Source organism: Onychomys torridus, chromosome 8 (assembly GCF_903995425.1).
Source record: "Onychomys torridus chromosome 8, mOncTor1.1, whole genome shotgun sequence".
In the NCBI taxonomy this organism is placed as follows: Eukaryota; Metazoa; Chordata; class Mammalia; order Rodentia; family Cricetidae; genus Onychomys; species Onychomys torridus.
The window spans coordinates 67,326,071-67,353,902 of NC_050450.1; the positions used below are offsets into that span (position 1 = coordinate 67,326,071).

General features: G+C 53.4%; 1 protein-coding gene across 1 annotated transcript in view; it reads right to left on the reverse strand.

The window, feature by feature from the left end:
• Positions 1 to 1,509: 1,509 nt before the first annotated feature.
• Ksr1 (kinase suppressor of ras 1) overlaps positions 1,510 to 27,832 on the reverse strand; it is a 116,147-nt gene continuing 89,824 nt past the window's right edge. The window contains 15 exon segments of the mRNA XM_036195485.1: positions 1,510 to 4,374; positions 7,798 to 7,931; positions 8,665 to 8,800; positions 8,995 to 9,126; positions 9,768 to 9,796; positions 9,798 to 9,902; positions 13,267 to 13,363; positions 15,589 to 15,968; positions 16,649 to 16,697; positions 17,291 to 17,345; positions 19,283 to 19,324; positions 21,440 to 21,605; positions 25,587 to 25,693; positions 25,788 to 25,849; positions 27,088 to 27,171. Coding sequence (XP_036051378.1) covers positions 4,296 to 4,374; positions 7,798 to 7,931; positions 8,665 to 8,800; positions 8,995 to 9,126; positions 9,768 to 9,796; positions 9,798 to 9,902; positions 13,267 to 13,363; positions 15,589 to 15,968; positions 16,649 to 16,697; positions 17,291 to 17,345; positions 19,283 to 19,324; positions 21,440 to 21,605; positions 25,587 to 25,693; positions 25,788 to 25,849; positions 27,088 to 27,171 — 1,657 coding nt within the window. The 3' untranslated portion in view covers positions 1,510 to 4,295.

Consider the following 27,832-nt stretch of genomic DNA (forward strand, 5'->3'; position numbering starts at 1 on the left):
ATTTAGCACTAGGGATGGAACCCAAGGTTCCATCTGCAAACTGTAAGTAATCCTGTAAATGCTGCCCACTGAGGAGGGGCTTACTGAGCCTTTTCTCCCCAGGTGAAGCTTTTATCTCTGTTGGCAGGAGCAATGGCTGATGTAGGGTGTTTACACAGAGGTCACACCTGCCCTGCTTGAACCCCTCGCCCAAATTGCTCCCTCCATGTCACTGGCCTACACTGCTGATGGTCTTCTGTTTATCCTTCTGTCCTTCCTGTCCCTCCTTCCTTCTACCCAGCTTCATGGGACATAGCAACCCTCCCTTGTCCCCCCCCCCCCCATGCTCTGTAGCTGTCCCCAGGAAAGGAGCCAGCGTTGATCTGCTGCCAGGTTGCATTCTGAGCAGCTCTGGGCCCAGGAGATGTTTCCATTTGAGATTTGAAGCCTCCAGCAGCCCTGCAGAGTCCAAGAATCACAGTACCCCCAGGCAGGTGGTGAGCGGCAGAATCCAAACTCTGGCTCCTCATGACGGCACAGGAAGTACTCTCAGCCGCCGAGCCATCTCCCCAGCCTCAGCACTATCTTCTGAGCACAGCAGAAGCTCAGGAACTGAGCAGTTGAGATCTCTGGCTTCTGATGAGGAGTCAGGATCAGGTCTGGGCCATCACCTGGGTACCTCACAGATGCAATCTTGGGCCCATTCCTGGACCTCTTTACCTGCCTTCCCAGATGAACACATGGCATTGCTAGGATTGGACTAAAGAGAGACGTTCAGAGCAGAAACCCCACAAATAGCTCTTTCTGTCAGCTCTGCTTCTGCCAACCTCCAAAGCAGCTCTCTGCACCTGTGGATTGGCAATGAAAGGCTGCCAGAGGTCAGAGATGAACTCTGTTCCCCCTCCTTCAGGCTTCTATCAAATGAAACGCACCTTAGCTAACAGGGGACCAACTGGGTCTGCATCACATACTTTGTTACTGCTGGGGACATCACTCTTTCTCTGTGGGTCACAGCCCTATCACCTCCCCATCACCTTCTGTTTAAAGATACTTAAAAATTTTTTTTAAATTGTGTGTATGTACGTATGTGCACACACATGAATGCAGGTGCCTGTGGAGGGCAGCATTAGATCTCAGGGAGCTAGGGTTACTGACATGGGTGCTGAGAACTGAGCTCTGGTCCTGGGCAAGAGCAGGATATGTTCTTAATTAACCACTTAGCCATCCATGTCTCCGGCCCTGAGACACCTGTTCTGAGGTCGAGGCATAATCAAAATTTCTCCCCCCACCCCCACTCCCATCTCAGGTTAGGGTCTCATGTAGCCTCGGCTGGCCTGGAACTTGCTATCTAGCTGATGATGGCCTGAACTCTTGACTCTCCAGACCTGGCTCCATAGCACCTCCTTTAGGAAGGTGCTCCTTAACTCCCGGAAGGGGTTCAGACCCCTTAGCTCCCCATTCCTGCCCTCCTATGCCATCCACCCACATGGTCCCCAACAGTCATCTAGACCAGTCAAAACAAACACCAGCCCCAGGAGACCTTGGTAAAACTTTATTCACAAACTCAAGACCCCTAGGCCTGGCTCAGCCAGAGGGTACATTCTTAGCAGTGGCAAAAACCCCAATATAACACGTTCATCAAGACTAACCATTTTAATTTAAATTAAAGCATTTCTGGAAGACAAATGCAATTGATAGAAAATATAAAAACTTTACTGTACAAATTTTACATCACATTCAAAATAAGCAAATAAATGTGTGCCTTGTGACCATAGAGACACTGGGAGCACACACCGATGATGTCCTGGCTAGCGCTGAAGCACAGCATGGCTGTTCCACCCTGCTCTGTTAGTACAGAGCGACACAGACTTGCCACTCCCGGCCTGAACCACAAGACAATGGCCAAGGGCTTTGATTTGGTGCATAGGAGCAGCCAGACCAGCACTAGCTAGGATTCATGACTTCGCTGCCACTCTGATGGGTAAAGGCCTCCTTGGAGGTGAGGCTGGGAACTCAGAGAGCCTGGAAAAGGAAAACAGTTTTTGCTGGACTCAGACTTTAGGTGGGCAGGCCCCCTGCAGCTCAAGCCTCTTTTCATTGCCTTCACAGTGGCTATAGGGGCTGAATTCACAGTATCTGTCATTCTTCATGTGTTTCCCAGGAGACAAGGAGAGAGAGCACACAGGAGGCCGACTTTCCTAACCTCGATTCACAGTCACTTAAGTAGGAAACAGGGACCATGATGGGGGACTCCCTTAAATGAAGGGTAGTACGGAGAAGGCCTCGGAGAGGAAGTGGGGAAGGTTCCAGCACCCTTGGAGCCAAATGGCCCCAGAGCCCCAGGCAGATGTTGGGTCCCCTGCATAATGGCCCCCAGCAGATAGACAGCTCCTTAAAGCAGGGACCATGACTATTCATATCTGGTCCCCAGCACAAGACCACATTCACTGCAGGGCTCCAAGCTTTCTGGACAGAGATGTTCACAGTACAGAGTGAGACCCAGGCTCGCTGTCAGGGGGCCTGCCCACCTAAGTGTGTGATACCCTGTGTGATTCGGTGCCGCGGGATGACTGAAAGCATTGACCCGGCTGCCAGCTTGATGGCTCATGTTCTACCTGTGAGGGGAGCTCAATGTCACAACATTCACAAAGTGAGGGGAGGTACAGCCATGAGACAGCCACAGAGGCTGCAGTTTCTCACCATGTAGTTTTGGAGTAGGGAGGTCACACCAAGGGCTAGGGTGGGAAGCCAAAGGGATGAGGAAGTGTTATGACAGTTCCATTTCAGAGGACATACGACCCACGCAGAGCTGAGCACAGGCTCACAGCTCTTCTTCCCCACACTGGGGCAGGGTCAAGATGCTACTGTCCCAGCTCTCCTGTAGCATGAGCAACTGTGCTGTGGGGGATGTAGGCAGAGTCCCACAACTTCTCAGAGAATGGCCTGTTTTATCAGACACCTGGACCAGGCTCTAATGCTAGGGCAGGTTCTGAAAACTGAAGATGTATTTGGTGTTTAACTAAGAGGGAGCCACATGGCCATTCCACAGCGGGACTGTGAGCCCACGGGCCTGGATCTAACCACTTCTCTACTCCCATTTCTTCCGCACTCTGGTTGTGGGGTCTGGCGCTGCCCAACCTCTGCTCAAGGACGGCTCTGCTCTGTAGGTGACAGTTTCTGCAGAGCCGTCTGACTTACCCCAACCCAGCCCTCCTGCTCGTTGGAATGAACACAGACATTGGAGGCTCACACTTACTAGGTATGTCTTGCTGAAGTGTCTGGATGGCCTCATGCCCCCATCTGAGCTCAGGGCACACACAGGAGTCGGAATGGGCTAAAAGGCGTCGATGAGACAGGGGAAGTGGAAGTGGGGATAGGTCTGGAAACTTCTGGCGTGACAGAGGCGGGTTTTAAAGTGCTAGGATCACCAAGGCTGTATTTGCTCCTTCCCTATTCTCGTCAACCAAGAACTCACTGTACACACACAGCTGATGGGCGAGCTCTTGGCTCTGGGGCTAAATGTGAGGCACTGGGGGTGGGGGGTGATGATACAGGCTGAGTTCCACAGCCTTCATGTCTGCCTGGAGGCCTCAGAGAAGCAGCAGATGCCTCCACAGATGTGTGACTGTTTCCTTCCACTGTGGTAGGAGCCAGGCGAAGATCCATCAGATCCATCTAGAAGCCACTAGGATTCGGTCTGGACTTTTTAGTACACCAAGCCCGGATTAGAGCAGAAACTAAATCCAAACTCTTCAGGAACTCCTGACCCCACAATCCAGAAGGGTTCCTAGCCAGGCTTTCCCCCACAAGCTAATGAAGGGTTGGTGTTCCTTATGGACAAAGAGAGGGACCAGTGGGGGTCAGGGCCAAAGCATAGGCCAGGCAAACCTCCCGTCATGTCCACTTCCCCAGAACAGCTACATTCATGCTGCTTTTCTTCCTTCTTGCTCCACCCTGGACCCTTCACTGCTGCAGGACCTTAGAGAAGTGGGCAGGGAGAGGGGGGCATTTCTGTTGCTCCGAAGTGCCAGCACCCTTTTGTAGAACTATTATTAACTACCATAAAACACCAAGCTTGCGGGGCAGAGACCTCTGTGTAAACACTGGCTCTAGTGCTTTCATCGGGAGTGGCATGGATGGCTCCGACCCTGAGCCCTACACAGCGCTGCAATGCACACTCTTCACGGAGGAGTGTCCTACTCCTGGTCCGGAGCTTGGCACACAATGCTTCTCTCATTCCTCGTGGTGGTGGTGTGCGTGTTTCATAACCATGTTTCAGAAAGGAAGACACCTTCTGCACGAAGGTGCATGGCTGGCTACATCTTTGGATTACTGGATTCCAGGGCCCCCAGGCCAAACCTTTCAAAGCGGGGCATGACTTTGCTGCTGTTAATGCTGCGGAGAGGAGCAGAGACATGGATTATGGCTCTGCTGGTTTTGACCAGAGTTAAGGTGTCACTGGTTATGCTTAGCAGAGGATCTGAGTAAGGATAACTGCTCGGTCCATAGCCTTGGCAGAGCTGCTCCTGGCCACCCTAAGTCCTGGGCCTCAGTCACATTCCCTACCTGGCGGGGATAAGGGAAAACATGGCTTGTTCACCCAACTCGCCAGCACCCAGCACGGCAGTAGCCGTTGTGGGCTCACGGAGGCAGTTTCCTCACTGGCTGTTCTGTGTGGATATGGAACTAGCGAGGGACCAGAGGATCTGTACCAGGGCTGATGTCACACACTCCTTTTAGAAATGGTGCCCATGTGGGGTCCACTGGAGCCACTATGGAGCAGAATCCTGAGCCCAACTACAGAAATCTGGTCAGGGCCATGGAACCCCTAGCAGATGTGACAGCAGCTCTGTCTCCATTACTGAGTGACAGGTATCACTTTGCTTAGAACAACACTTCTGAGTGTGACTCCTAAGGACCCAGCCCTTCCGAACTGATGTCTTTCATGGCATACGATGTGTGTGTGTGTGTGTGTGTGTGTGTGTGTGTGTGTGTTTGCATGCCTACTGTCCTTTGTCTTCACAGACAAAGACACAAAACTCCAGACAGGGCCCATGACCTCAGGGCTAGGTCTGGGCAGCTCTGAACCACTACATCCCTTGCAGGACAAGGTCCAGGGTTGCCAAGCCCCTCCCCATCCTCTGAGCATGCTCAGCAGGGGCTCATGAAGGTGTTAGTAGGGGCTGGGGACCAGAGGAACACAAGCAAGAACCACTCTTGGGAGAACAAGAGAGAAAAGACCATCTCATCCACGAAGGCAGCTGAAAGCTGTTCTTCCGCCTTGAGGGGTCACCCCGTTAGTGCCATCCTCCCCTGGCAGTGACTCAAGTCAGGTGCCCACAGGCCATGTGCAGGGGAGGGGCCGTTGTTAAAAACAGAGCACAGGAAGGAGTCTGGAGGGGGAGACTGGAGCAGCAGAGACGGCATCCCCTGGGTTAGTGCCCACTGGCATTGTGAGTCTTAGCAGAAGTCACGGAGCTGAGCTGGCGATTAGGAGGAAGGAAGCCCTGAGGCATGCAAGGCAGCCAGGCCTACAACCTACAGACAGAGAAAGAGCAGCGTCAGAACCCGGAGCCTGAAGGAGCCAGGACACAGTGCCTGGCCAGAGCAGCTGCCCAGGGACCCACTGCCTGCAGAGAATAGGATCCTCAACTCCACCCCTCAGAATGGCAGCAGGGTAAGCGTGACGGGATGTGGGCACGAGGAAGCTTTTCCATGTTCCCACAGGGCCGTTCCAGGCACCCTCAGCTCCTTACACAGCTCCTTGTGCTGGTCAAACTGGCTTCCTGGAGATTATTGCTTCTGCTCACTTGATTCTTTTCCTCCCTTCATTATTATTATTATTATTATTATTATTATTATTATTAATGTTAGTAATACTTGTAGTGCTGGGGCCCAGACCCCAGCCTCATATATGCTGAGCAGAGCTCTAACACTGAGTCTCACCCCCAGCAATTCACTGATTCTTTGTTTGTTTGTTTATTGAGACAGGGTCTCTCCTGGCTCTCACCATGTAGCCCAGGCTGGCCTTGAACTCACAGAGACCCACCAGCCTCTGCCTCTGAAATTGGGATTCAAGGTGTGTGCGTCAACATGCCCAGCTGCCATTGGTGCTTTCATTTCTGAGAGTTCACTATGTATCCCAGGCTGGACCCAAACTTAAAATCCCCCTGCCTCATCCTCCTGGATGTTGGGATAACAGGCATGTGCTACCACAACCAGCTCACTGGATTCTCTTCCTCTGAGCTTCACCCAGAAGTGGGATTTGGGGGACCTGGCTCAAAGAGCTCATTCTCCCTCAGCCACATGCTAGCCCATGTGGTGTGGAGAGGGGGCCCTGCCTGCCACATCCCTCTGTGAGAAACACCAGCCCAGTGGCCCCTGCTGGTGGCCATTTCAGCTGCAAGAGGTCACTGTGGATTATGGGAATGAAAGCATGGATGTGAGCAGCTAGCATGCAGAGACAGAATGGGAAGGGTAGGTATGCAATGGGCCAGCCACACACAGGCAGGGCATGAGAGAAGTGATGGAAACACACTATTCCTCCAGAACCGGACAGGAGCTCTTAAAGTCGGGGTGACCATAGCGTCCTCTCCCGTAGCAGCGGCTCTGCCAGCGGCTGGGGGTGCCCAAGACCATTTCACCAACAGTTGAAGAGAGCCGTCCGGTCCAGTCCAGCCAGCCAGGCGGCCCGGTGGGTGATGGCAGCCAGCAGGCAGGGGGAGGAGTCGGGGTGGTGGGGCAGGAAAGATGACAAGGCAGGCCAGTGCATCCGCCACCCCCCGAAAATGAACAGCGACAAAGCCAGGGGAGAAGAAAAGAGAAAGTAAGAGTTAGAGACCCCGAGTCTGGAGAAGCAGAGACCGGGAGCAGACGCTTGGGAGCCGGCGGACTCAGTTTCCCATCTGTGAGATGTGAGGGATGGGCTGACTGGTTTCCAGGACTAGGGGTCATCTTTGAATGCCAGTGCCTGCCCGGTGCAGGCATGCTTTGGGAGAAGAGGAAGCCTGTGTTCAGAGGGCCCAAGACCTCCAGTAGCACAGGGCTCAGCCTTGAGGCCTCATCCCCTCTCCCCGACACACTGTCAATGCCAGCGCCTCACCTGCCAAGCTTATGGGATTTACCTGATACTTCTTGGCAAGGTTTCTTATCTTACCTAAGCCCCACTGTGGAAACTGAGGTAAGTGACAAGGCCCCTGACAAGTAACCTGACACAGGGCTGTGGCTGGAGAGGGGCCTTTGGGGGAGGAAGCCAGAGTAGAAACAGCACAGGACAGATGACAGGGGAGGTGACAGTGGCCCCTGCTGCTCTGTGCCTCAGGGGACAAAGGACCATGACGGGGTGGGGTGAGCCGCAGGGCGGGGGAGGCTTCTGTGGACACCAGCGCTACCCAGCTGAGTGGCATGGCCCATTAAGTGGCAAGATTTCGGAGCTCAACAGCTCAGTGATTAAGTGGGTACCGGCCTAAGCAAAGCTGATGCTGCTTGTTAGGGGCTGTTTTGGGACCCACATGGTCCTGACCTCTGACCCTTTCTCCTCTCAGGCATAACTTCCTCACCCTGGTCTAGCCTGGGCTTGGTGTCAGTGATGGTCTAATACAGTGACATGTAGATTCCCACAGGTGGAAACTGGAGGCGCCTGCCTGTAAAGGGTGCCTCTAGCACAAGCCAGGTAGTTGAGAATCCTTCAACCCCTCTGCTCTGTGGAAGCTCCAGATGGCAGTCTGATGCAGGTCCAGCAGAGGGCGCCCTTAAGCCCTCCAGACAGAGGCTCTCCAGGGTCTGATGGCCCGTCTAGCTTGTGGAGGGAATACTTACTCAGCAGACTTCCAAAAGTGCCCGGGATGGGAGAGCCGCCGGTTCAGCTTGGGCAGCTTCTCCAGCATCTCCATCAACAGGCTGAAGCTGGGTCTCTCCTGCAGGTCAAAAGCCCAGCAGGCAGACAGGATCTCCTGCAAAGAGCACTGTGGTCAGTGGAGTATGGGCAGCTGGGAGGGAGGAGGGAGGCACATGATAGGACACTTCCTAAGGGTCCCTGTGAAGTTCCCAAGTGCCCTGCACAACTATGGATGCAGAGCCTTGGGAAGTAGGTGTTTTAGATGAGCCACCAACCTTCCAGGTCAAAAGGAACTGGCCTGTTCTCCTTCCTCCTCAACTTGTCCTTCCCAAAGTGACCAAGTCAAGCATAATGGAAACAGGAGAGAGGGGGAATGAAGGCAGGTGGCCTTTGCCAGATGGAAAGCACATCCTACGAACATGGAAGTGTCCGGAGGTGAACGCGATGGTCTGGGAATGTATATAGGGTGGGGCTGCCACAAGGGGGCGTCTCAGTGCTACAGAGCGGAGACAAGCTGGACAAGAACACTGGAGCAGCAGCCAATAACCCGCAGAAGCTGCCATGACAGAAGGAAGGCTTTCTCTCAGGGTCCACTCAGCCCCACAGCACCTTCTACAGCCTTGACACCCAGGAGGGTGGCCTGCACACGTGGTCATCTCTACCCCAGGCTAGGCAACACAGGCTTTTGTTCTTAACTACAGTGCCTTAGGAAAGACAGAGCGCCTCCCTGTGGTCCTTCCCCGTTGGGTGAGTGGAGGACAGTCATGTCACCCCCTACCACCACCACCACCACCACCACCACCCCCAACCCCCCCCCCCCACCCCCCACCCCGCTTCCCTCTACTCACGCTGACTTCCTTCCCCAGGCTGACGGATGCCAGGACGCGCCTCACTCCTTCCCCACTTCCAATCTGCCAGATCAAGGCCTCTGCAGGCTGGTGTTTAAAGGGCCAGTCTCTTGCCTGTAGCTCATACCACACAGTCCTACCGAGACACACCACAGTGTGAGGTATCGGAGCTTCACAAAACCCTACAGGAGGTTCTAGGAGTTGCCCACATTAGGGGCCAGAGGTCAAAGACATGGTCACCCTGCCATCAAGGAGCACAGCCATCACTTCCCAGGGTACACTTCCTAGCCCAGTGGCCACCACTGTCCACAGTGCCGATGGCCTACTCACCCGAACGCATAGACATCAGCAGCTTTGGAGAAGGGCAGCTGGTCCTCATCCCTCCCGGGTGTCATTTCTCGAACGATCTCGGGGGCCAGGTAGCACAGCCAGTCATGGGAAAGCTTCAGCTGGTTCTCACGCCTGGAGGCGGGGACAAGGACACAGGCCCTCAGTGGGGAGCAGGTGGCCTGACTGTACACATCCGTGCCCACTCACATGTGGTAGAGAAAGCCCAGAGAGGAACACGGAGCTCTCCCTTGCCCTTGAACGGGCTGAGCACTTCTAGACAGGGAGGGCACAGTTGGGGATGTCAGGGAGCTGCTGGGGACAGTGTTTGGTTCCCTGTTCTGAGAGAGTGGCTGGTCTGTCGAGGACCCCCGGCCTGTCCACAGGTGTCAAACCTGCACGCTGACGCTCTGGCCTGTCAATCTTCCTTGAGATACCACCCACTCTAATGGAGGAGGAGCTTTTCTTACCACCCAGCCCTCTACGGTCACAGGAAGTAAAATGCTCTTTCTCATCAAGGGGATATAAGGCGGGTCCCTCGCCCATCACTGGGTAGCCAAGCTGAATGTGCCAGGGGACTCAGCCTCCATGGGTGCCCAGTTGGAAGTCAAGTACCACGAGGGACCTAAACATGGACTGAAACCACATGAACCAGGAACCGAGGCAGTCTGGCCTGTGCAGGGAAGGCTCTTGCCAGCAATGCAGCCAGGGGTCTTCCACACCCATGCAATGCTGCAGCTCCCCCTGACCCATGCAGACACCCATGGCCAACTCACCGTTCCTCCCGGACCACGCCTGAGATACCCGAACAGTCCGAAGTCTGTGATGACCACTTTGCCATTGTCATAAAAGACATTCTTGGACTTGAGGTCTTTGTGCACGATGCCCTTGGCATGAAGATAGCCCATCCCCTGCAAGACAGCCAGCCTTGTATCAGAGGGTGGGGGATGCTAAGAGATGGAGGCTGAACCGTATTATTCAGGGCAAGACACATTACTTTCACCCCTCATCCTATATTCATATAGACAGTAGGCAGGATACTGTCCTCACCTTACTGATGATGTAACTGAGGCTCAGAGAGGGTAAGTGACTTGCCCCAACCCACACAGCAGTTAAACATGGAGCCCAGATCTGACCTCAGTGAGTTCATGCTCTTTCTATGCCATTCTGCTGCCTAATAGCCACCTCAGACTTGGGTAAGGTGTGAGGGATGGACACGGTGACCGACAGTGAGCAGAGGTCAAGGAGAGTAAAGACCAGTGATACACGGGCTGGAGGTGTAGCTCAGCAGTCAAGTGTGTGCTTAGCATGCTCACAGCCCTGTGTTCAGGACTCAGCACTACCAATTTTAAATAATCAGGGCTGGGAGTAATGGCTCAGTGGTTAGGAGCAGAGAACCAGAGTTCGGTTTCCAGCACCCTCATAGGTGGCTCTCAGCCATCTGTATGTAACTCTAGTTCCAAGGAATTCAGTGCCCATTTCCGGTCTCTGTGGGTATCAGGTACACACCTGTACATTCAGTCACACAGACACACAGACACACATACACAGACACACACACGCACACACATACACACACAGCGAGAGAGAGAGAGAGAGAGAGAGAGAGAGAGAGAGAGAGAGAGAGAGAGAGAGAGAATCTTAGAAATGAATTTGGAGGTTTGGGATTTAGCTCAGCATGCAAGGCCCTGGGGTTAGTCCTTAGCTCTGGGAAGAAAAAAAAAGAAAGAAACAGATTTGATCACTATACTATCCAGACTCAGGCAAAGGGTCCCAAGTGAGCAGGCTCTCAGGAATTCCCTAGCTGGCCTCTTCTCTTAGGAAGGGTGACACTCAGGGCAGGTGAAAGAGACATTCCTAGGATGCTACCTCGCCATGGTAGCAGGGGCCCCAGATGAAGCCTGAAGTCTGCGTTCCATGCTCCATCTGTGCTCGGCTAGCACTGTGTGGCTTGGGCACAGTGCTGGCCCCTCTAAGACTCTGCCTCTTTATCCATCAGGTGAAATGTGGTGGGTGATTCCCAGCAGCAAGGGTAAGGGGCACAGAGCCCATGGCCCAGGTGCTGGAGTGACAGGCTCCACTGTGGGCTAAGGACAAGTGGCTGTCCCACTCTGAGGCTTACTCCCACCACAGGCACTGTGTAGGGGTCAGTGGGTTACATTTGTAATCCCAGCACTTGAGAGGTGGAGGCAGGGGTTTAGAGTCATCCTCAGCTACACAGTGAATATGAGGGTAGCCTAGGCTACATGAGTCCCTGTAACAAAACAAAATAAAACCACCCAGATACACAAAACCCAGGTGTGATGGCTGGAAAGGCTCCAGTTAAAGAGACAGGCTCTAGAGCTGAGCCTGAATCAATCCTTCCCCAGGATTGCCCGGGGTCTCCATGGCAACCCTCAAAGTTGCAAACCATCTCACTGGAGGTCAGGTCCCTCTGCTCAGCTTTAGACTCACAGGGCATCTCAGATCACTCCAAAAAAAGGAAGTAAGCAGGGTGGGGGTGGGTGGGCAGGAAAGACATAGAAGGTGACAAGAAGCGGCTCCAGAACCTTGAGTCACTTTCTTCCTGGGTCCTGGAAGTGACCAGCCTGGATGCCTTGTGACTCAGAGGGCAGCTCCCAGTTCTGAGGGAGGAGAGGGAGTGGGGAGGTCTGGGGAAGGGTAGGATTCAAGTGGAGGGGGCGTGGAACAGAGTCCTTGGTGAAAGATCACACCTGAGGCAGGGGTGATACCCTGGGGTTCTGGTCTGAGGTTAATTTCTAAGGTGGCCACGGGAAAGAAAGGGGCAGGATGAAATCCTGGGATCTAGGCCTTTGACACACAGCTGCAAGAGGCAGCGCTTCTCTTCTGAGACAGGGGTTTATGTAGCTCAGGCTAGCCTTGAACTTGCTTGGTAGCCAAGGACGACCTTGAACTTATGATTCTCCTGCTTCCATCTCCCAAGGCCTGGGATTACAGGTGTGTGCCACTGTGCCATGCTATGGTGCTGGGGACTGAACACACGGCTTTGTGCACGCTAGGCAAGCACTGGACCAACTGAGTCACCTCCCTAATCTTAAAGGCTGCAGCTTTTCAACACAGCTTTGGGGCTGTTTTTGTTTTAAAGAGAGGAAGTCTTATTCAGTATTCTGGGTTTTCTGTTTTGTAGATAACAGTCTCCCTGCCCTGTGTGGTGCAGGCTGGTTTCAAACTCTCAATCCTCCTGCCTCAGCCTTCCTAGCTCTAGTATTTAGATTCACGATACTTGGCTTTCTTTTTTCCTTCTATTTTTTTCAATTAGGTTTATTCATTTTATGTGTGCTTTGTCTGAATGCATGTATGTGCATCTTGTGTGTGCTCGGTGCACACGGAGATCAGAGGAGGGTGTCGGGTCCCCTGGAACTGGAGTTAAGGATGGTTATGAACCACCATGTGGGTGCTGGGAATCAACCCAGGTTCTCTGCAAGAACAAGTGCTCTTCACCACTGAGCCCCCTCTCCAGCCCTCTTAATAGTCCAGATAAGCAATGAGTGAGCAGCTCACTTGAATTACTTTTCAAGTGAGGAAGGAACGGAAAAGAGCTGAGTGCACTGGACAAAAGGGTCTGCTTCCCAGAGCCGAGATTTGGATAACTGCAAATTTGCAAAAAGTGTGGGGCTCTTTAAATTTTTTTTTTATCTATTTATATATTTTTAACCATTTATTTTTACTTTATGTGCACTGGTGTTTTGCCTGCATGTGTATCTGTGTGAGGGACCCCCTGGAACTGGAGTTAGAGACAATTGGGAGTTGCCATGTGCATGCTGGGAACTGAACCCGGGTACTCTGGAAGAGCAGCCAGTGCTCTTAACCCCTGAGCCATCTCTCCAGTCCAAGCTGGGTCTTTTGATGTGAAACACTCTGTTCCCCACCAATGATGCTAAGAAACCCTCACCACGCACTAGCTCCGTGCCAACTGTTCTCTGTACGGATGACTTCTGTTTCTGCTCTGACCGAATCAAGGCTGTGTGTATCTGCAGGGGAGGAAGCTGAGCCTCAGAAAGGCTAAACAAGCCCCTGAGGTCACACAGCTAGGGTGACACTGTCTTTAGAATACGCAGTTTCTTCAGAGCAAATTCAGTTCTATTAATGCCAACTGAGTGGCGAGCTCCGGGTTTGATTGGGTAAGACAGGGGGCCAGGCTGAGGTGCCCCAGCTAGGGGACAGAGGAGCCACAAACCACCTGGTACAGGCAGATATGGCCTGGGGACGGACCAAGAGCTCTAGAGGCAGCTGGGACCCCCATCCCATCTTTACCTTGATGATCTCCTGGGCGATCTGCCTCGTCTTGTTGATGTCCAGAGACGTCTTGGGGTCCCTCACGAATGAGTGCAATGTCCGCCCCTTGCAGAAACTGTTGAAGGTAGTGGGGTTGGAAAGAGATCTAGCGCTGCTACAGGCTGATCCCCACCCCCACAGATCCTGCGAGGGGACCTGGGCCACCTCTTCCTAGAAGGTTCTCCATCCTAACCAACACAAGCCAAGTGTCCTTTAACTAAGACTCCAGCTGGAGCCCAGTTAGACACACTTACACATACATGCACACATGCCATCCCTGGAGGTGAACGGCCTGCCAGCTCTCCCTGCACAAGGAAACAGCTCATCCACACCCACAGCCATTGAGGGCAGCCCATCTTCACAGGGTCACGGAGGGACAGGGGCTGAGCGGTAGAACTCAGATAGAGAAGACCTCAGCCTACATGGAGCCTCTTGTGCTTATCACAAAGATGATCATTTTCATTACATGCAGACCCCAGGGCATCACATCCTGATGCTAATTGAGTATTATGCCTTTCCTCTCTGTGAGGCCCCTTCCACTAAGTCTAAGCTCCTCAGGAATTGGAGGATTGTGACAGAGGAGGTTGGATGGCTGGCTGAGGAGGCTGCAGAGCTGGGGCACCCACAAGTGGACTCCCTGGGGACTGCTGGTCCTGCTTTGAGCTGGACTTTTATAGACTGGGTCAGGGGACTCTAGTGACGTGACACTGTTCAGGAGTTCTTTATCTCTGAGAAAAATGGCAAATTTTATTCATTCATCATGTTAAGGAAAACACCAGTTGTTTGTTTAGGGTGGGTCACTTGCTTCCCCCCAAAGCACAGGGTCCAGGTCCAGGACACCCCATGTTCTCTTGGCTTCATGTAGTGGAAGTCATGAATACCTGAGTTTGGTTCCAATACCACTTAAAAAGCAAAGTGTAAAACTGGGCATAATGGGATACGCCTTTATTCTCAGCACCCAGGAGGCAGGAGCAGGTGAATCTGAGTTCGAGGCCAGCCTGGCCTACATAGTGAGTTTCAGGACAGCCAAGGCTCTATCAAGGGGCCATATCTGTGCGTGTTTGGCAACACACACATTTGTAAACCCCAGGTCCTCATGCTTACACGGGTGTTCTTACCCGCCAAGCTTATCCCCAGCCCCTTTGATTGTAAAGTCAATGGTTTCTTAAGTGGCACAGGCAACTGTTTCTGTAACTAGGCCTGCTGCTTGTGGGGAGAACACTGTTTTCCACAGAGAATGATAGTGAGTCCCAGAATGCTTGCTGAAGTACAAACAAGCGATACGCATCAAGATACCAAAATGTGAGGACTGGGGCACAACTCAGCACAGCACTAGCCGAATGCACAAGGCACTGGGCTCACCCCACGGCAGCACATGGACCCCAAAGTAGACCCCAGGCCTAAGTCAACCAACGGAAGTAAAGTGTGAACCAGCACAATCTTAGTTACGTGGGTTTTTTTTTTTTTTTTTTGGTTTTTTAAAAAGATTTATTTATTTATTATGTATACAGTGTTCTATCTGCACATATCCCCACAGGCCAGAAGAGGGCACCAGATCTCATTACAGATGGTTGTGAGCCACCATGTGGTTGCTGGGAATTGAACTCAGGACCTTTGGAAGAGCAAGCAGTGCTCTTAACCTCTGAGCTATCTCTCCAGCCCAGTAACATGTTTTTAAATTAAATTACTGATTTATGTTTTGTGTATGTCCATGTGTGCGTGTGTGCACACACCACAGCGTGCCTGCGGAGGTCAGAGGACAACTGATGGGCATCTGTTCCCTCTCATCAGTCCCAGGAATCGAAATCAGGCTGCTAGGTTTGTGCAACAAGCGCCCTTCCCAGCTGAGCCATCTCGCTGGCCCCAATCTGCTTCATTTTAATGAAAGGAATATTGAGGTTAAACCACACTCACTTCTGTGGGGAAAAGTATCCAGGCAAGGCAGTGTAAGTCTTTTATAAAACACTGGGATTTTCTTTATGCTCAGAGAGAGGGGTCTCTTTATTTATGTCTTTTTTTTTTGAGGAGAGACAAGGTCTTGCTGTGCAGCCCTGGCTATCATAAACTCAAGATCCCCCTGCCTCAGCCTCCAAGGGCTAGCACTACAGGTGTATGATGCCACACCCAGCTCTGATGTTTAAACATCGGTGGGCAGTGTGCGTGGGGACATGATTCCTTATCTTTGGTTTCCTTCTTCCTCTCTCTGATCACCCTTCCACATCCTCCAGGGCATCCACAGAAGCAGCAGGCTGCAGGGACAGGGAGGCTGTGGCACTCAGGGGCCCAGGTGGGGTGGCTTACCTGGTGATAATGGCCAGGTGGGGTGGGTTCATGCAGGCCCCCATGAAGAGCACCACGTTCTCATGCCTGGTCTGCCTGTAGTTCATCACCTCTTTCTTGAACAGCTTCAGGTGGTCCTGGTTGTGGCCGTCCATCTCCAGCAGCCGAATGGCCACCTCGCCATGCCATCGGCCTCGATGCACCCGGCCCCAGCGGCCCTGCCCAATGGGCTCGCCTAGTTCCACCTGTTCAAAGGGGATGTCCCACTCCTGCAGGTACACGCTAGTCTGGCTGGCTTTTCGAGAGATGGGGCCCCGCCAAGGCCGGCGGGAGCTGGGGAGGTCGTCCACCTCATCCTCATCGTCTTCTGCCTCGGACTTGCCAGCCTCAGGCTCCTCAGCCTGAGGAGAATTGAACAGAGAGGGGAGTGAGTCTGAATCTTCTCTTCCTGGAGTGCTGGTCAGGCACCACCAAGCCTGGCACCCTGGCCTCCTTCTGGCAGTCTCCTGTCTGAACACACACCTTCTGATTCCTATGCCCCACCCCCTCAACAGCAATAACATTTTAAGCCATGCTGCTCTGTAGAGACCCAGGCTTAGTTCATATGTCTGTTTGAAGGTCAACATGGCGGCTTCTTTCTGGGTCTCCTGTAGCCCAGGCTAGCTTCCAACCTGCTACGTAGCTGAGGAGGGCTTTGAACTTCTGATCCTCCTACCTCCATCTCTTCAAGGGCTGGGATTACAGACATGCACTACCATGCCTCTTTAAGATGAAGATGGCGGTCCCTGACACTGATCAGAACCGCCTGTCAAGCTCTGAGAAGATAGAGATGCCTACCCCCATTCCAGGCTGACTGACTTAGCTCCCAGGTCAGGGCCTGGGTCTATGGATTGGGAGTCAGGCCAGGAGAATAAAGAGGTTCTTCCAGCTAGCACTTTCCATTATTCTTCCCTGCCGTGTACATCTACCCACACCTGCTGCAGCAGGTTCTGCACCCTCATCCCCCTTGGCCCTCACCAACCCTGTGCACCCCAAAAAAAGAGGAGAGGCTTTAGGTCTCATGCATGTGACTCCCTCTCACCTCTGCTTCTTGAACACCCAGCACATCTGCTTTGGGCTGGTCATTGAGCCTAAGAGAGAAATGGACTTTGTTAAGGAGATTCCCGGCTGGGCCAGGGTGGCCCTGGGAGAGGCAATATGGAAGCTGTGGACACAGGAGGGAAGCTGACTGGAGGGGGTGGGCAGTTACCTATCACCCTGGCCCTTGCAGCACAGGGGCAGGGCCCCAGCTCCTGCCTTTGAGGCCTGGCTATCACCTCTTTGCGGTGTGAACTTATGTAATTTAATTCCTCTAAGTGGTTCCACTTAGAGGCCTACTTTACTGGCTGAGAACTGAAAGACCAGGAGCCAAGTGCTCAAGGCAACCTAATGGCAGCAGCAGGGGTGGGGGTGGGGTGGGTGGGAGAGTTGGGGGGGGGGGGGGGGATCCAGAGACAGGGGTTATGTTTAGCAGGTCCTTCTCTGTTCACCTATACTTCCTCCTGGGCCACAAGCCTGCTGCTGCTGTATACACAGCCCCATATAGTGTTCACTGGACCGACAGGAGGCAGGTCAACCCCCAGGCTCCAAGGATGAAACAGCCCCGCTCCCCATCGTGCTGGCCCAGAACTGGAGAGTCAGATAGGTAGGGGTGGGTTGGGAGGTGGCTGCAGGGGGTCCATACCGTGTACTGTCGGCTGTGCTGGAGAGCGGGGCTGCCTGAGGACAGGTGGAAATGTCTGTGGGAAAGAGAACAGGAACAAAGTGTGAGTGCACTTTCCGCCATCCCCAAAGACCAGCACATGGAGGACACCCCTTCTCTCCTGAGCTGCCACTTCCACGAGGATCAGTTCATGCTTTGCAGGCTGACACAAACTCAGTCCCTACAGCCTTTGGTCTACATGGCTGCCCCAGGCAGAGGCCCTGAATGAGTGGCTGTATAAAGAGACCCCAACAATGAACACCGCTGCCGTGGGCCCGAATGACCCCACAAGGGGCAAAAGGTAACCCTGTGACTTCTGCAGAGGGTCCTTCTGGTAGGAAGCAGGGCTGGCTGTCATTTTCAAAGTAGGGACAGCTAGTGGCAGGGCTGGCAGCTATGCAGCACCCGGTAACAGCTGTGATACCTGACACAGGGTGTAGCTGCTCCCCCCCCCCCAACTCCCGACTCTGGGATTGGGTGGCTGGTATCACAGCTCTCCGCAGGAAGAGGAAATCCAGTGTGTGCACCAGGAGCTCCAGACTGACAGCTGAGGCCCACCACAGGCCCCCAGGTGGTCTGCCCAGCTGTAGCACAAAGGCTCAGCTCTAGGCCACCAGGAAGAGACACCCCCCAACCCCCGCTGTGTGGAACCAAGTGAAAAGTAGTGGCAGTGATCAGGGGTCCCCTCTCTCAACAAAGAGAATCAGGAAATGGCAACAGCTCAAGCTATTAGCAGCCCCTTTCCTGCCTTGGACAAAGACCTTCCCCTCAGCCCTCAGTTAATTGCCTTCACTGGAAGGTTTTCTCCACAGTGGAACCCAACTCTGAAGTCGGGCCTTCTGATGGGGCAATGCCCACATGTGCGCAACATCCTGGGCCGTGTTGGGGTCCATGGACCTCAGAAGCATCTGCTCTGGCCTCTTCAGCCACCTCCATATGGCCTTCAGACTGCCAGGCTAGCATTTTCACACATGTTCAGGCCACTCCAGAAGCTACACGTCTTGGGTGAGGTGTGGGGGTAGGGGCAAATGTCTGGGAAAGCCTCACACTTGCCCTTGAAAGAGTATATTGTGCGCTCTGTTTTCGTGTATTCCTGTTTCAGTTAGTACATGGAGCCCCACCCCCAACTGTGGGCAAAATAGACCACTCAAGAAGAAGTACTGTGGATCTCTAGCTGAGGGGCACTAATGTACATACATACCCTAGAGCTGTAACCCAGAAGGCCCCTGGAATAGGGCACCATACAAAAGGGGCAGCCCCCCCCTCCAACATCTAAGTGGATTACAGGGATACTGGTTACCAAATGCTCCAACTCGATTCTAGAAAAGCCTGGAATAACCAAAATACCGGGGCTTCCAGCCTTGGCAAGGCAGAGAAAAGACTATTAGAGTTTTCTGAAGCACACAGGCCCTAGTGTTGGGTACTTCCAGTGGGAGGAGAAAAGCATCGATCTTTTACAGCCTAAGGGGGAAGGAATGGGCAAACACAGAAGTGTGCAAAGTAGTTTTTGGAGAGGAAATCCAAGGGTTGCCTTATTGAATGGAAAGTCTTTCCTTCCAGCTTTCTGCAATGAGGTAGTTCCACTGACAACCAGCAGGTGGCACTGTGTGAAAAGGCTGGGAAAGGCAAAGCCAGCTGACAGAGGATGAGGATGCCTGTAAGACTTTCCCAATTGTCACTCATTTTCCACCAGGCACCAGCAAGTAGCCCCCTCCCTTCGTTCTGCAAACCAGGGTTCTGGGTTCTCATCCTCCTGTCACTTCTGGGCAGTGTGACCTTGATCCAGTTCCCGGCAGTCTATGCAAGAGGCTGCACAGGATGGACTCCAGCCTGCGGTCCCATCCAGCAGGGTACTGCCCACCTTAGGGTTCACACCGGCTGCAGTGAACTCAAGCCCACGGGGAAAAGGCACCAGGCGGGATAGACAGAGGGTGACAGCAAGGGGCAGTTAGTGGGCCCATGCAGAAGACTCACCTGGAAAGATAAACTGCTGTCTATGATGGATGAAGTAGGCAGCTTAAAACAGAAGAGGAGGTGAGTCACACAGTGCAAAGGCAGCGTGGGAGGAGGGGTGCGTGGACTTGCAGGGGGGCAGGTGCTGGTTATTGGCTTAGGTGGCTCTGCCCCAGGGGGCTCTGGTGAGGAAAGGTGGAGCCATGCAGGAAGAAGGAACCACACTATAAAAGAATTGGGCCGTGGTGAGCCCAGGAGCGGAGGGCCGCACTGCAGGTGAGGTGACAGACCCTCTCTGTGGGTGCTTTGCTGCACAGCCCCGGCCAGTGAGCACTGGGAAAAGTTGGGGCCTGTTTTGTTCCAGAAAATGCACATGAGCCAAGAGGCAAAGGTAGAGAAGGGAGAACAGCGGCTCTGACAACGTCTTGCAGTGTGTGCAGAACAGCCTCCTTCCCCCCAGTCTATCCTGACTCAGAAGCACCTTGACCTCACTGCTTGAGCTCCAGATCCTCCTAAGGGCTGTGAGTCCAGACAGAGAACCATCGCAAGCCAACTGCTTTCCGTTTCTGAGATGCTCGCTATCTTGCCTGGGCTGGTTCCAAACACACGCACTCTATTCTCCTACTGTGGCCTTGCGCGTAGTTGGGACTCAGGGCGATCCTAACCTTGGCTCTCCTCCGTGATAAGGCCCTGGGACCTGGGGAGGCAGCTAGCCCCCAGGGCCTTCTGTCTGTAGGGGAGTATACAGGCTTGCCTAGGCTCTCCTGTGAAGGGCCACTGTGAGGCTCCTTCCTGGACAGCACAGGGCAGGCAGCACAGCACCATGGCAGGAGGGATTCCAGGCCCTTCCCTGGGGGCTCATCCCCCCCCCCCCAGGATTTGTTCATGAGTCCACTAAGATCACAGAGAAAGTAAGGTTTCTGTGCAGGGACAATGGGCCCATTTCTCTTATGGGTCGTCTGTATAAGTGGACAGGGTCTGATCAATATCATAAAAAGGACTTTTTCTATGTCCCTTGTCTTTGCAAACCAGCCCTTCTTAGAAAAGTAGATGGTTTAGCAAGAGACTTGGTCAGCGAGTCAAGGCAGATCAGACCTGGACAGGAAGCTAATCCAGGGGCCACTGCTCAGCCGCAGGGTGGGACATCACTGTTAAGAGCACTCCAGCCACGTGCATATTAAGGCCGGTACAAGAACAAGAGACAGAAGACTCCCACCCTCTGGTCCCTCACCACCCCTAAAAGAAGTCCCAAAGTCCCTGGTGGGTCCAGAGGCTGCTTGGCCAACTGCTGGCTGTGTATAGGGTCAGTGTGGGTCCTGCTAGCCAGGTGAGAGGCTGAGAGGCCTGGTGGCACTCTGTCTTTCCGGGTTTACAATGCCAGGGGGACTGATCTGACCCTGCAGGTGACAGCAAACAGGAGCATCTGAGCTACAACTCTCTCCCCTAGGACTGCAAACTGGGTAAGCCATGGCTGACCGACAGCGGAGCTGCCCTTGCCAAGGATGCCAAGGCAACAGGTCAGTGCCATGTGGGTGAGTGGGCTTTGCTGTGCTCCCTGGAGACAGGGCAGACTTGTGTGGCTGACCAGAACTGAGGGCCAGAGAGGATGCAGTCCTGGCCTCTTCCTGCAGTTCCAGGGCACCACACCCGAGGGCAGCCGGGCTCGGCTCTGCCCCTCCAGGGTTGGCCCAGGACTCGCCGTCTTCACTTGTTCTGTGGAGACCACCACATTCTAATTCCTCAAGGTCTCTGGGTGGCACACAAAGGAACCGTGAGGTCTTATCTGAGCAGCCAGCTCCAATCAAAGGACTGCATATGTCACAGAAGCCCTTCTGTAGGCTTATCTGCTCCTCATTGTGCCTGTCACAACTGAACTCAGAAGGCAGCCCTGAGAGAGGGTGATGCTGGGCAGAAGCCACCACAAGCACAGGCAGGCAGCCTGGGGTTACCCCAGGAACCCAGGCTCTGTGTTAGGCAGACGTGGGTTTGGCCCTCGCTCTGCCACTGTACAGCGCAGCGCCAGCCACTCCTTTCTGAAGCCCAGCAAACTCATCTGGAAGGTCGCACCAGCATTAATCCCATGCTCAACAAATGCTCCGCAGACACAGCTCTCAGGGGAGACTAGGAGAGGGTCGGAGGCCACCCCTAAGGACCCAGAAGAGCCCAGAGGTGTGGTACCTGGGAAGCTGAACCTGCTGTCCCGCTGGCCAGGCGAGGGGTTGGGGGGCGTGGTTGCACTTGAGGGGTTGGATGAGGTCAGGAAGGGCGCTGGTGATGATGGTGTGGAGGACGTGGTGGAGGATGGGTTGCTGCTGGAGTCCAGGTTCATGGCTGAAGGATGTTCCTGCAGGACCAGAGATGCCAGGATGGGGCAGGGCTGCAAGCTCAACTCAGCAGCTGCAAACCTGTTGGAGACCTCCTTGTCTGCCCCCTCCTCCCACCTCCATAGGTGGAGGTCAATCCAGGAGATCCTTGGGGCCCACTCTATAGCCCCAAAACTTTCTGGGACTAATATATGCTAAAAAAGACACTTGGAGGCCTCCCCCTTACAACAGTTCCTACTTCCCCCTAGGAGCCCATCTGAACCCTAGCTAGACTATGTGTGTTCTTCTTCTTTACCCTTCCATAGATCCCAGCATTCCTGCACCCAGGCACCTTAACACACACTTTGCCAGCTGCAGACAGCTATAATTGGTTTGCTGACGACCATCTCTCACACCCCAGCACCCGCCTGGGCACCTGGTTTCTTAACGAATTGAATTCATACTCCGATCAACATTTTTGCAGCTTCTGCTAATGGGCCCTGCCCTCTGCAGAGTCTTTGGTTTTGTGATCTTGTCCTAAAAGTATAAGGCCTCTCAGAGAACCCACAAAATTCCAGAAGAGACAACAGCTTGGGCCAGTGTTGTCTGCCATCTTGAAAGGTTAAGAATTCCAGGGCTGGGGGCTGGGAGCTGGGGCTATGGCTCAGCTGGTGTGATGCTTGCTTAGCACTTAAAGACCTGGTTTTGGTCCCAGTACTGCAAAAACTGGGCATAGTGTAAGAGGCCTGTAATCCCAGCACTCAGGAGGCAGAAGCAGGAGGATCAGAAGTTCAAAGCCAGCCTTGGCTAAAAAGTGAGTTAGAGACCAGCCTGGGATACATGTAAACTTGTCTCAAAAGTGGGGTGGGGGATTCTAAGAGACTCCAGGAACTGACTGCCGGGGCAGGTCTGGTTAACTACAACACTGCAGCTCCAATACCTGTCCAGCCTCACCTTGTAAAATGCAGGTGACAGGCTCAAGCCTTGGACAGACATGATTTCTAGACAGAATGAAATGGCTTCTGGATTTTAAAGACATTTGAGTATCCTTTGTATGTGCACGTATGTGAACACACATGTGTGGAGGCCAGAGGTTGAGATGCTGGATATCTTTCCTTCACTTTCCACCTTGTTTTCCGAGGCAGGCTCCCTCACAGATCTGGCCCAGCTGGCTGGCCAGCAACGACCTTCCTGTGTCTACTTGCTTGGCAGGTACACCACTTTCTGTTTTTCCATTTTAAGACAGGGGCTCCCTATATAGTCCTGGCTGACTTGAAACTTGCTATGCAGACCAGGCTGGCCATGAACTCACAGAGATCCACCTGCCTCTGCCTCCTGGGTGCTGGGATTAAAGGTGTGAGCTTTGTGGCTCTCATGCCTGGCTTTGTATATGGTGCTGGGCATCAGAATCCAGATCTTAACAACCTACTTTATGGACTGAGCTGTCTCCTTAGTGCCAGAGACATCAGTTTATCAATCACCTTCTACCTACGGGAGGTGATTTTCTTCTCTTCTCTCTCTCTCTTTTTTTTTTTAAAGATTTATTTATTTATTATGTATACAGTGTTCCACCTGCATGCCAAAAGAGGGCACCAGATCTCTTTACAGATGGTTGTGAACCACCATGTGGGTGCTGGGAATTGGACTCAGGACCTCTGGATGAGCAGCCAGTGCTCTTGACCTCTGAGCCATCTCTCCTGCCCTCGGGGAGATGGTTTTCGAATGATGATGATGATGATGATGATGAATAAAAATGGGGCTTTTCTAGTTGTGATGATGAGGACTACACACCAGATTCTGGTTAGTAAATATGAGTCCGGGCTGTGCCTGTTAGGACAGAGCGGGGCCGATGGCTTGCAACTCAGGGCCTGGCCACCCAGGGAACCCTGGGATCAGGGGGTGCAGCCTGCAAAGGAGGCCAGTGTGGCAGGGATTGGGGGAGGCCCAGGCTTGCTCTTTCGCCTGCAGCTTCATGCAATAGAACCAGGTATGACGCAGGCTGACTGAGATTCCCACCAGGGTTCTACTACTTCTTAGCTGGGTGGCTCTGGGCAACTTCCTTGACCTCTCTGAACTTCCATTTTCTTAGCTGCACATTGTCACTCATGCCAGAGTATGTGCTGTGTGGATCTGTAGCAGAACGGAAGCCAGGTATGTAGTACACAGTAGGTGTCTAGTATTTGCTCAGCTCTTTTGTAGACCTGGACCTGCTGTCTTGACCAAACAGTGCTTGGGATCATACTTTTGAGACTTAACCAGGCCAAAAGGTCAAAAGGCCATGAGGGGTCCAGGTGCACTTTGGGTTGGGTGGACTGCCGATCTCGTTCAGTACCTTTATTCCCTAGGGCAGAAAAACTCCTCAGACTAAACAGGGCCAAACCTATTAGTGCCACATATAACAAGTTTCTTTCTTGCACAACCTGAAGGCTGAGGGTGTACTGCTGTGGGTATCTGTATGCTGTGAATGTGTTGCTCTGATTGGTTAATAAATAAAGTGCTGACTGGCCAGTAGCCAGGAAGGAAGTACAGGTGGGACAAAGAGAGAGGAGAATGCTGGGAAGAGGAAGGCTGAGTCAGGAGTCGCCAGCCAGAGACAGAGGAAGCAAGATGTGAAAGTACCGGTAAGCCACAAGCCACGTGGCAACTTACAGATGAATAGAAATGGGTTAATTTAAGGTATAAGAAGTGGATAGCAAGAAGCCTGAGCCATTAGGCCAAATAGTTTAAATAACATAAGCATCTGTGGGTTTATTTGGGTCTGAGTGGCTGCAGCCCCGGGCAGGACTGGAGATATCTCCAGCTACAGTGTACAGTATACTCCGAAGCTCACGGAGCTGAGGTTGGCCTTGCTTGCCAGGATGGCTGGCCCAATATGGCACCAACTAAATGGCTCCCTCATCTTTTTGCTCCCATTCCAAAGCTGCAGACTCCCCCGACCCCCAGTCCCCATAAGCAGGAACTGGCCTGAGCAGGGGTAGCAGCACGCGGGCCACAAGAGCAGGCTGAGCCTCTCTCTGCACCTGGGCAGCTCTGAAATCGGTCTAACCTGAGCTGCAGGGTCACCCACAGACGGGTCACAGCGGCTGCACTGCTCATTTACTCAGTGACCCACGCAAATGCTTCCGACTGTTTGGGCCTGTGCCGGGGGACAATGTGGATGTAAGGGATGTGTGGAGGGGACAGCATTGCCTGGGTCTCTGGGGACATCTGTGACAATGGGAAGGGGGCAGGGGAGAGGGAGGGGCTAAAGAAGGAGCTAGAGAGGAACAGGACAGATATTACATCCCCCCCCCCCAGTAACAGTGGCCCCACCCCAGCCTGTGTAGGAAGCACTGTTATCCTCGTTCAGAACGATCAGATCCGTGAGTAGAGCTCAGAGAGACCTAGTCACTCATTTAAGGTCACAGAAGCACAAAAGGGACCAGAGGAGACCGACAGCCAGGGCTGAGGACCCGAGTGTCTGTGCTCACCCAAAAGTCAGCATGTTGAAACCCAGCCCCCACCCATGCTGCTAGTGTTAGCGGGTGGGGTCTGTGGAGCTGTTCAGACCATGAGGATGGGGTCTCCACAAACAGGGTCACTGCCCATATCAAAGAGGCCGGGGGACCTCGCTGGGCTCTTCTGTTATGTGAGGACACAGCGAGGGACCACGAGAAACGGGCTCTGGGAAGCCTGGGACTCAGTTTCTGCATCTGTAACATGGAGCATGTCCGTGCCCCTCAGATCTAGGTTTTTGGCACAAAGTAGGTGCCCAGGAAATGCTGGCTCACAGATGTTGGAGGTAGGGGGCCATGGGAATCACCGCACACAATTCCAACATGGACAGAACCACACCTGCTATGTGGCTAAGCCAGGAGACTGGAGCGCCCCAACCCTCTCTGTGCCACAGATCCTCAACTGCTGTGTGGTGTCCCCCTTCCCCAGTGAGGCTGATAAGGGGGTGCTTTGTGCAAGGGAATCCAGGGCTGGGGGTGGTAGTGTTCCCCAACACATATGCAGGCCACAGGACACTGACAGTTTACCTTTTTCGTCAGGGCCTTGGGAAGGGTTCCAAAATGGGGCTCTGATGCTCTGTCCACCGGGTTGTTGATGTCTGAGGGGACAGACTCTGTCCTCCGAAGCCTGGCTACTGCTTGGAAAAGAGGGAATCTGTTAGCGGGAACAGATGCCACAAAGATGCACCTGAATCCCGGAAGCGGGAGAGGGGAAGCGTGGGCACTCACGTGGGAGGAAGGATATTCTGCAGGCGGGGGCTTCCTTTGTGCACTTGTTATGACATTTCAACCTACAAGGAGGAAGAGTCAGTACCCCACACAACATCCCAGAATTGCCCAGATGACCTGATACAGCCTCAGTTTCCCCAAAGCTCTCAACAAGTGTTAGCTCCAAGGTGTGGGGGCACCCTGCGTGCTATAGCCACTGTCTTATGTGTCCCCACAAACCCCTGCCCTGCTTTTAAAGGGGAACCCCCTCCACTTTAGAAAGCATGGGAAAATCTGACCTAAAAGAACCATTCCGGAGAGGCCACCAGCATCAGCAAGGGCCCCGGGCCCCCAAGGGTGTCCTCATTCAGGCACTGGCCAGTGTGATGAGCAGTCCCCTGCCAGGAATGGAAAGAGCTAGGTTCCCCTTTGGGTCTAGCCAGCGTGTCCCACAGGTCTTGGTGTTCCTGCTAATGCCATGGGCCGTGGGGTTGTTCTATTGTAAGGGCAGGACAGTGTGTGGCTCAGGGGCCACCATGTGCTGGCCACACCTGCATGGGAGCTGAGGATCTCATTTATTGCCAGTTTCCTCAGAGGTCAGGGAGTCATCAGGATACAATTCATCAGGCTGACTTGCATGAGACCCTGTTGCCTGGGTCCTGATGACAGCCCCGGAGCTTCATTTATGGCAGCTCAGATGATCTGAGTGGTTCAGCTCCCTGGATGTCTAAATGGTAAACATAAAGCCCAGAAAGGGCAAGTGCCTTGCCCCATGTCATACATCAGGGCAAGGGCAGCTAGGAACCAAGACTCCAGGCCGCCCTCTGTAAGGTGTGTGGGCAACCAGACAGCACATGCCAGACTGTTGGTCCTCACTGTTCCCTACTCATGTCCCTCCCACTGGAAACCATGCTATGATACAGCAAAGCTGGGTTGGTATAAAGTCTCCACCTCTCCTCGCTCTGCCCGGGTACAAGGCAACTCTGCGGTCATCGCTCAACCCTGCAGCCTGTCTCTCAACTTGAGACCTCCTTCTGGATCCCAGTAGGGTTCTCAATTTCTTCCTTGCCTTTACATTCATCTTTCCTCACTCTATCTAGTAAACTTCTCTTCATTCTTCAAAACCCACTTCAAATGTTCCTTTCTTCCAAGAGTACCTCACTTCACCTGGCTAAGGAGTCCCAAGCACCTGGTGTGCCCAGTGGCATTGTGAACAGCTGGTTAAACAACGTCCTTCAGGTCTGACAGGACAGGAGGCCAAGAATGAAGTACTGGGGCTGTTATAAGGGACAAGCGTCTGCTCCCTCCCCCAGCCCATCACCTGCAGTGTTTGCATTTGACCCCGAACATCATGCTCTTCTGGCACACGTTGCAGACCTGTGACAGCCATGACTTTGTGGAGAACCTGCAGGGAGTAGAAATGTGTGGAGACCAGAGCCTGGCCTCTGGAGGACTCCCGGGAAAAGGAGACTTGGCCTGACCCCAGAACCCCAGGCGTTCCATACTTGGATTTCCCAGCTGCCGCCAGTATCTTAAAGCTGGTGTGGCCAATGGCACCAAGTGTGGCACCAGCAGGCCAAGCACCGGTGTGCATGCCCTCAGACCCAGCAGTTCCAGCCCTCGGTATTTACTCAGCATATCAGTCCCTGGGATGCGATGTCACATGACATTCGGACACAGTGCTGCTGCAGCCACACACCACAGTAAAGCTGGAAATAGCATGTCCACCAGCAGGTGACCACAGTGCCACCCTCTATACACAGGAACACACGCAGCTCGGCACACACAGGTGTGGCCACCTCCAAATCTCACTACCAGATGAGCAAGTTAAGTCGACTAGGACATGATGCCGTGGCTGTGAAGGTCAAGCATCGGAAAAGCCCATCTGTGATGACAGACTGGGAGATTAATGGCAGGTGGCAGCATAAACAAGCAGGAAGAGCCCAAGATGACTCTCAGGGTGCTGGAATGTTCTGTATCTTGCTCGGCACGTACACAGGGCCACAGCTATAAGCTCCTATGTATGTTTTGCTCTGTGTAAATCACATGGATTTAAAGAGGGGAAT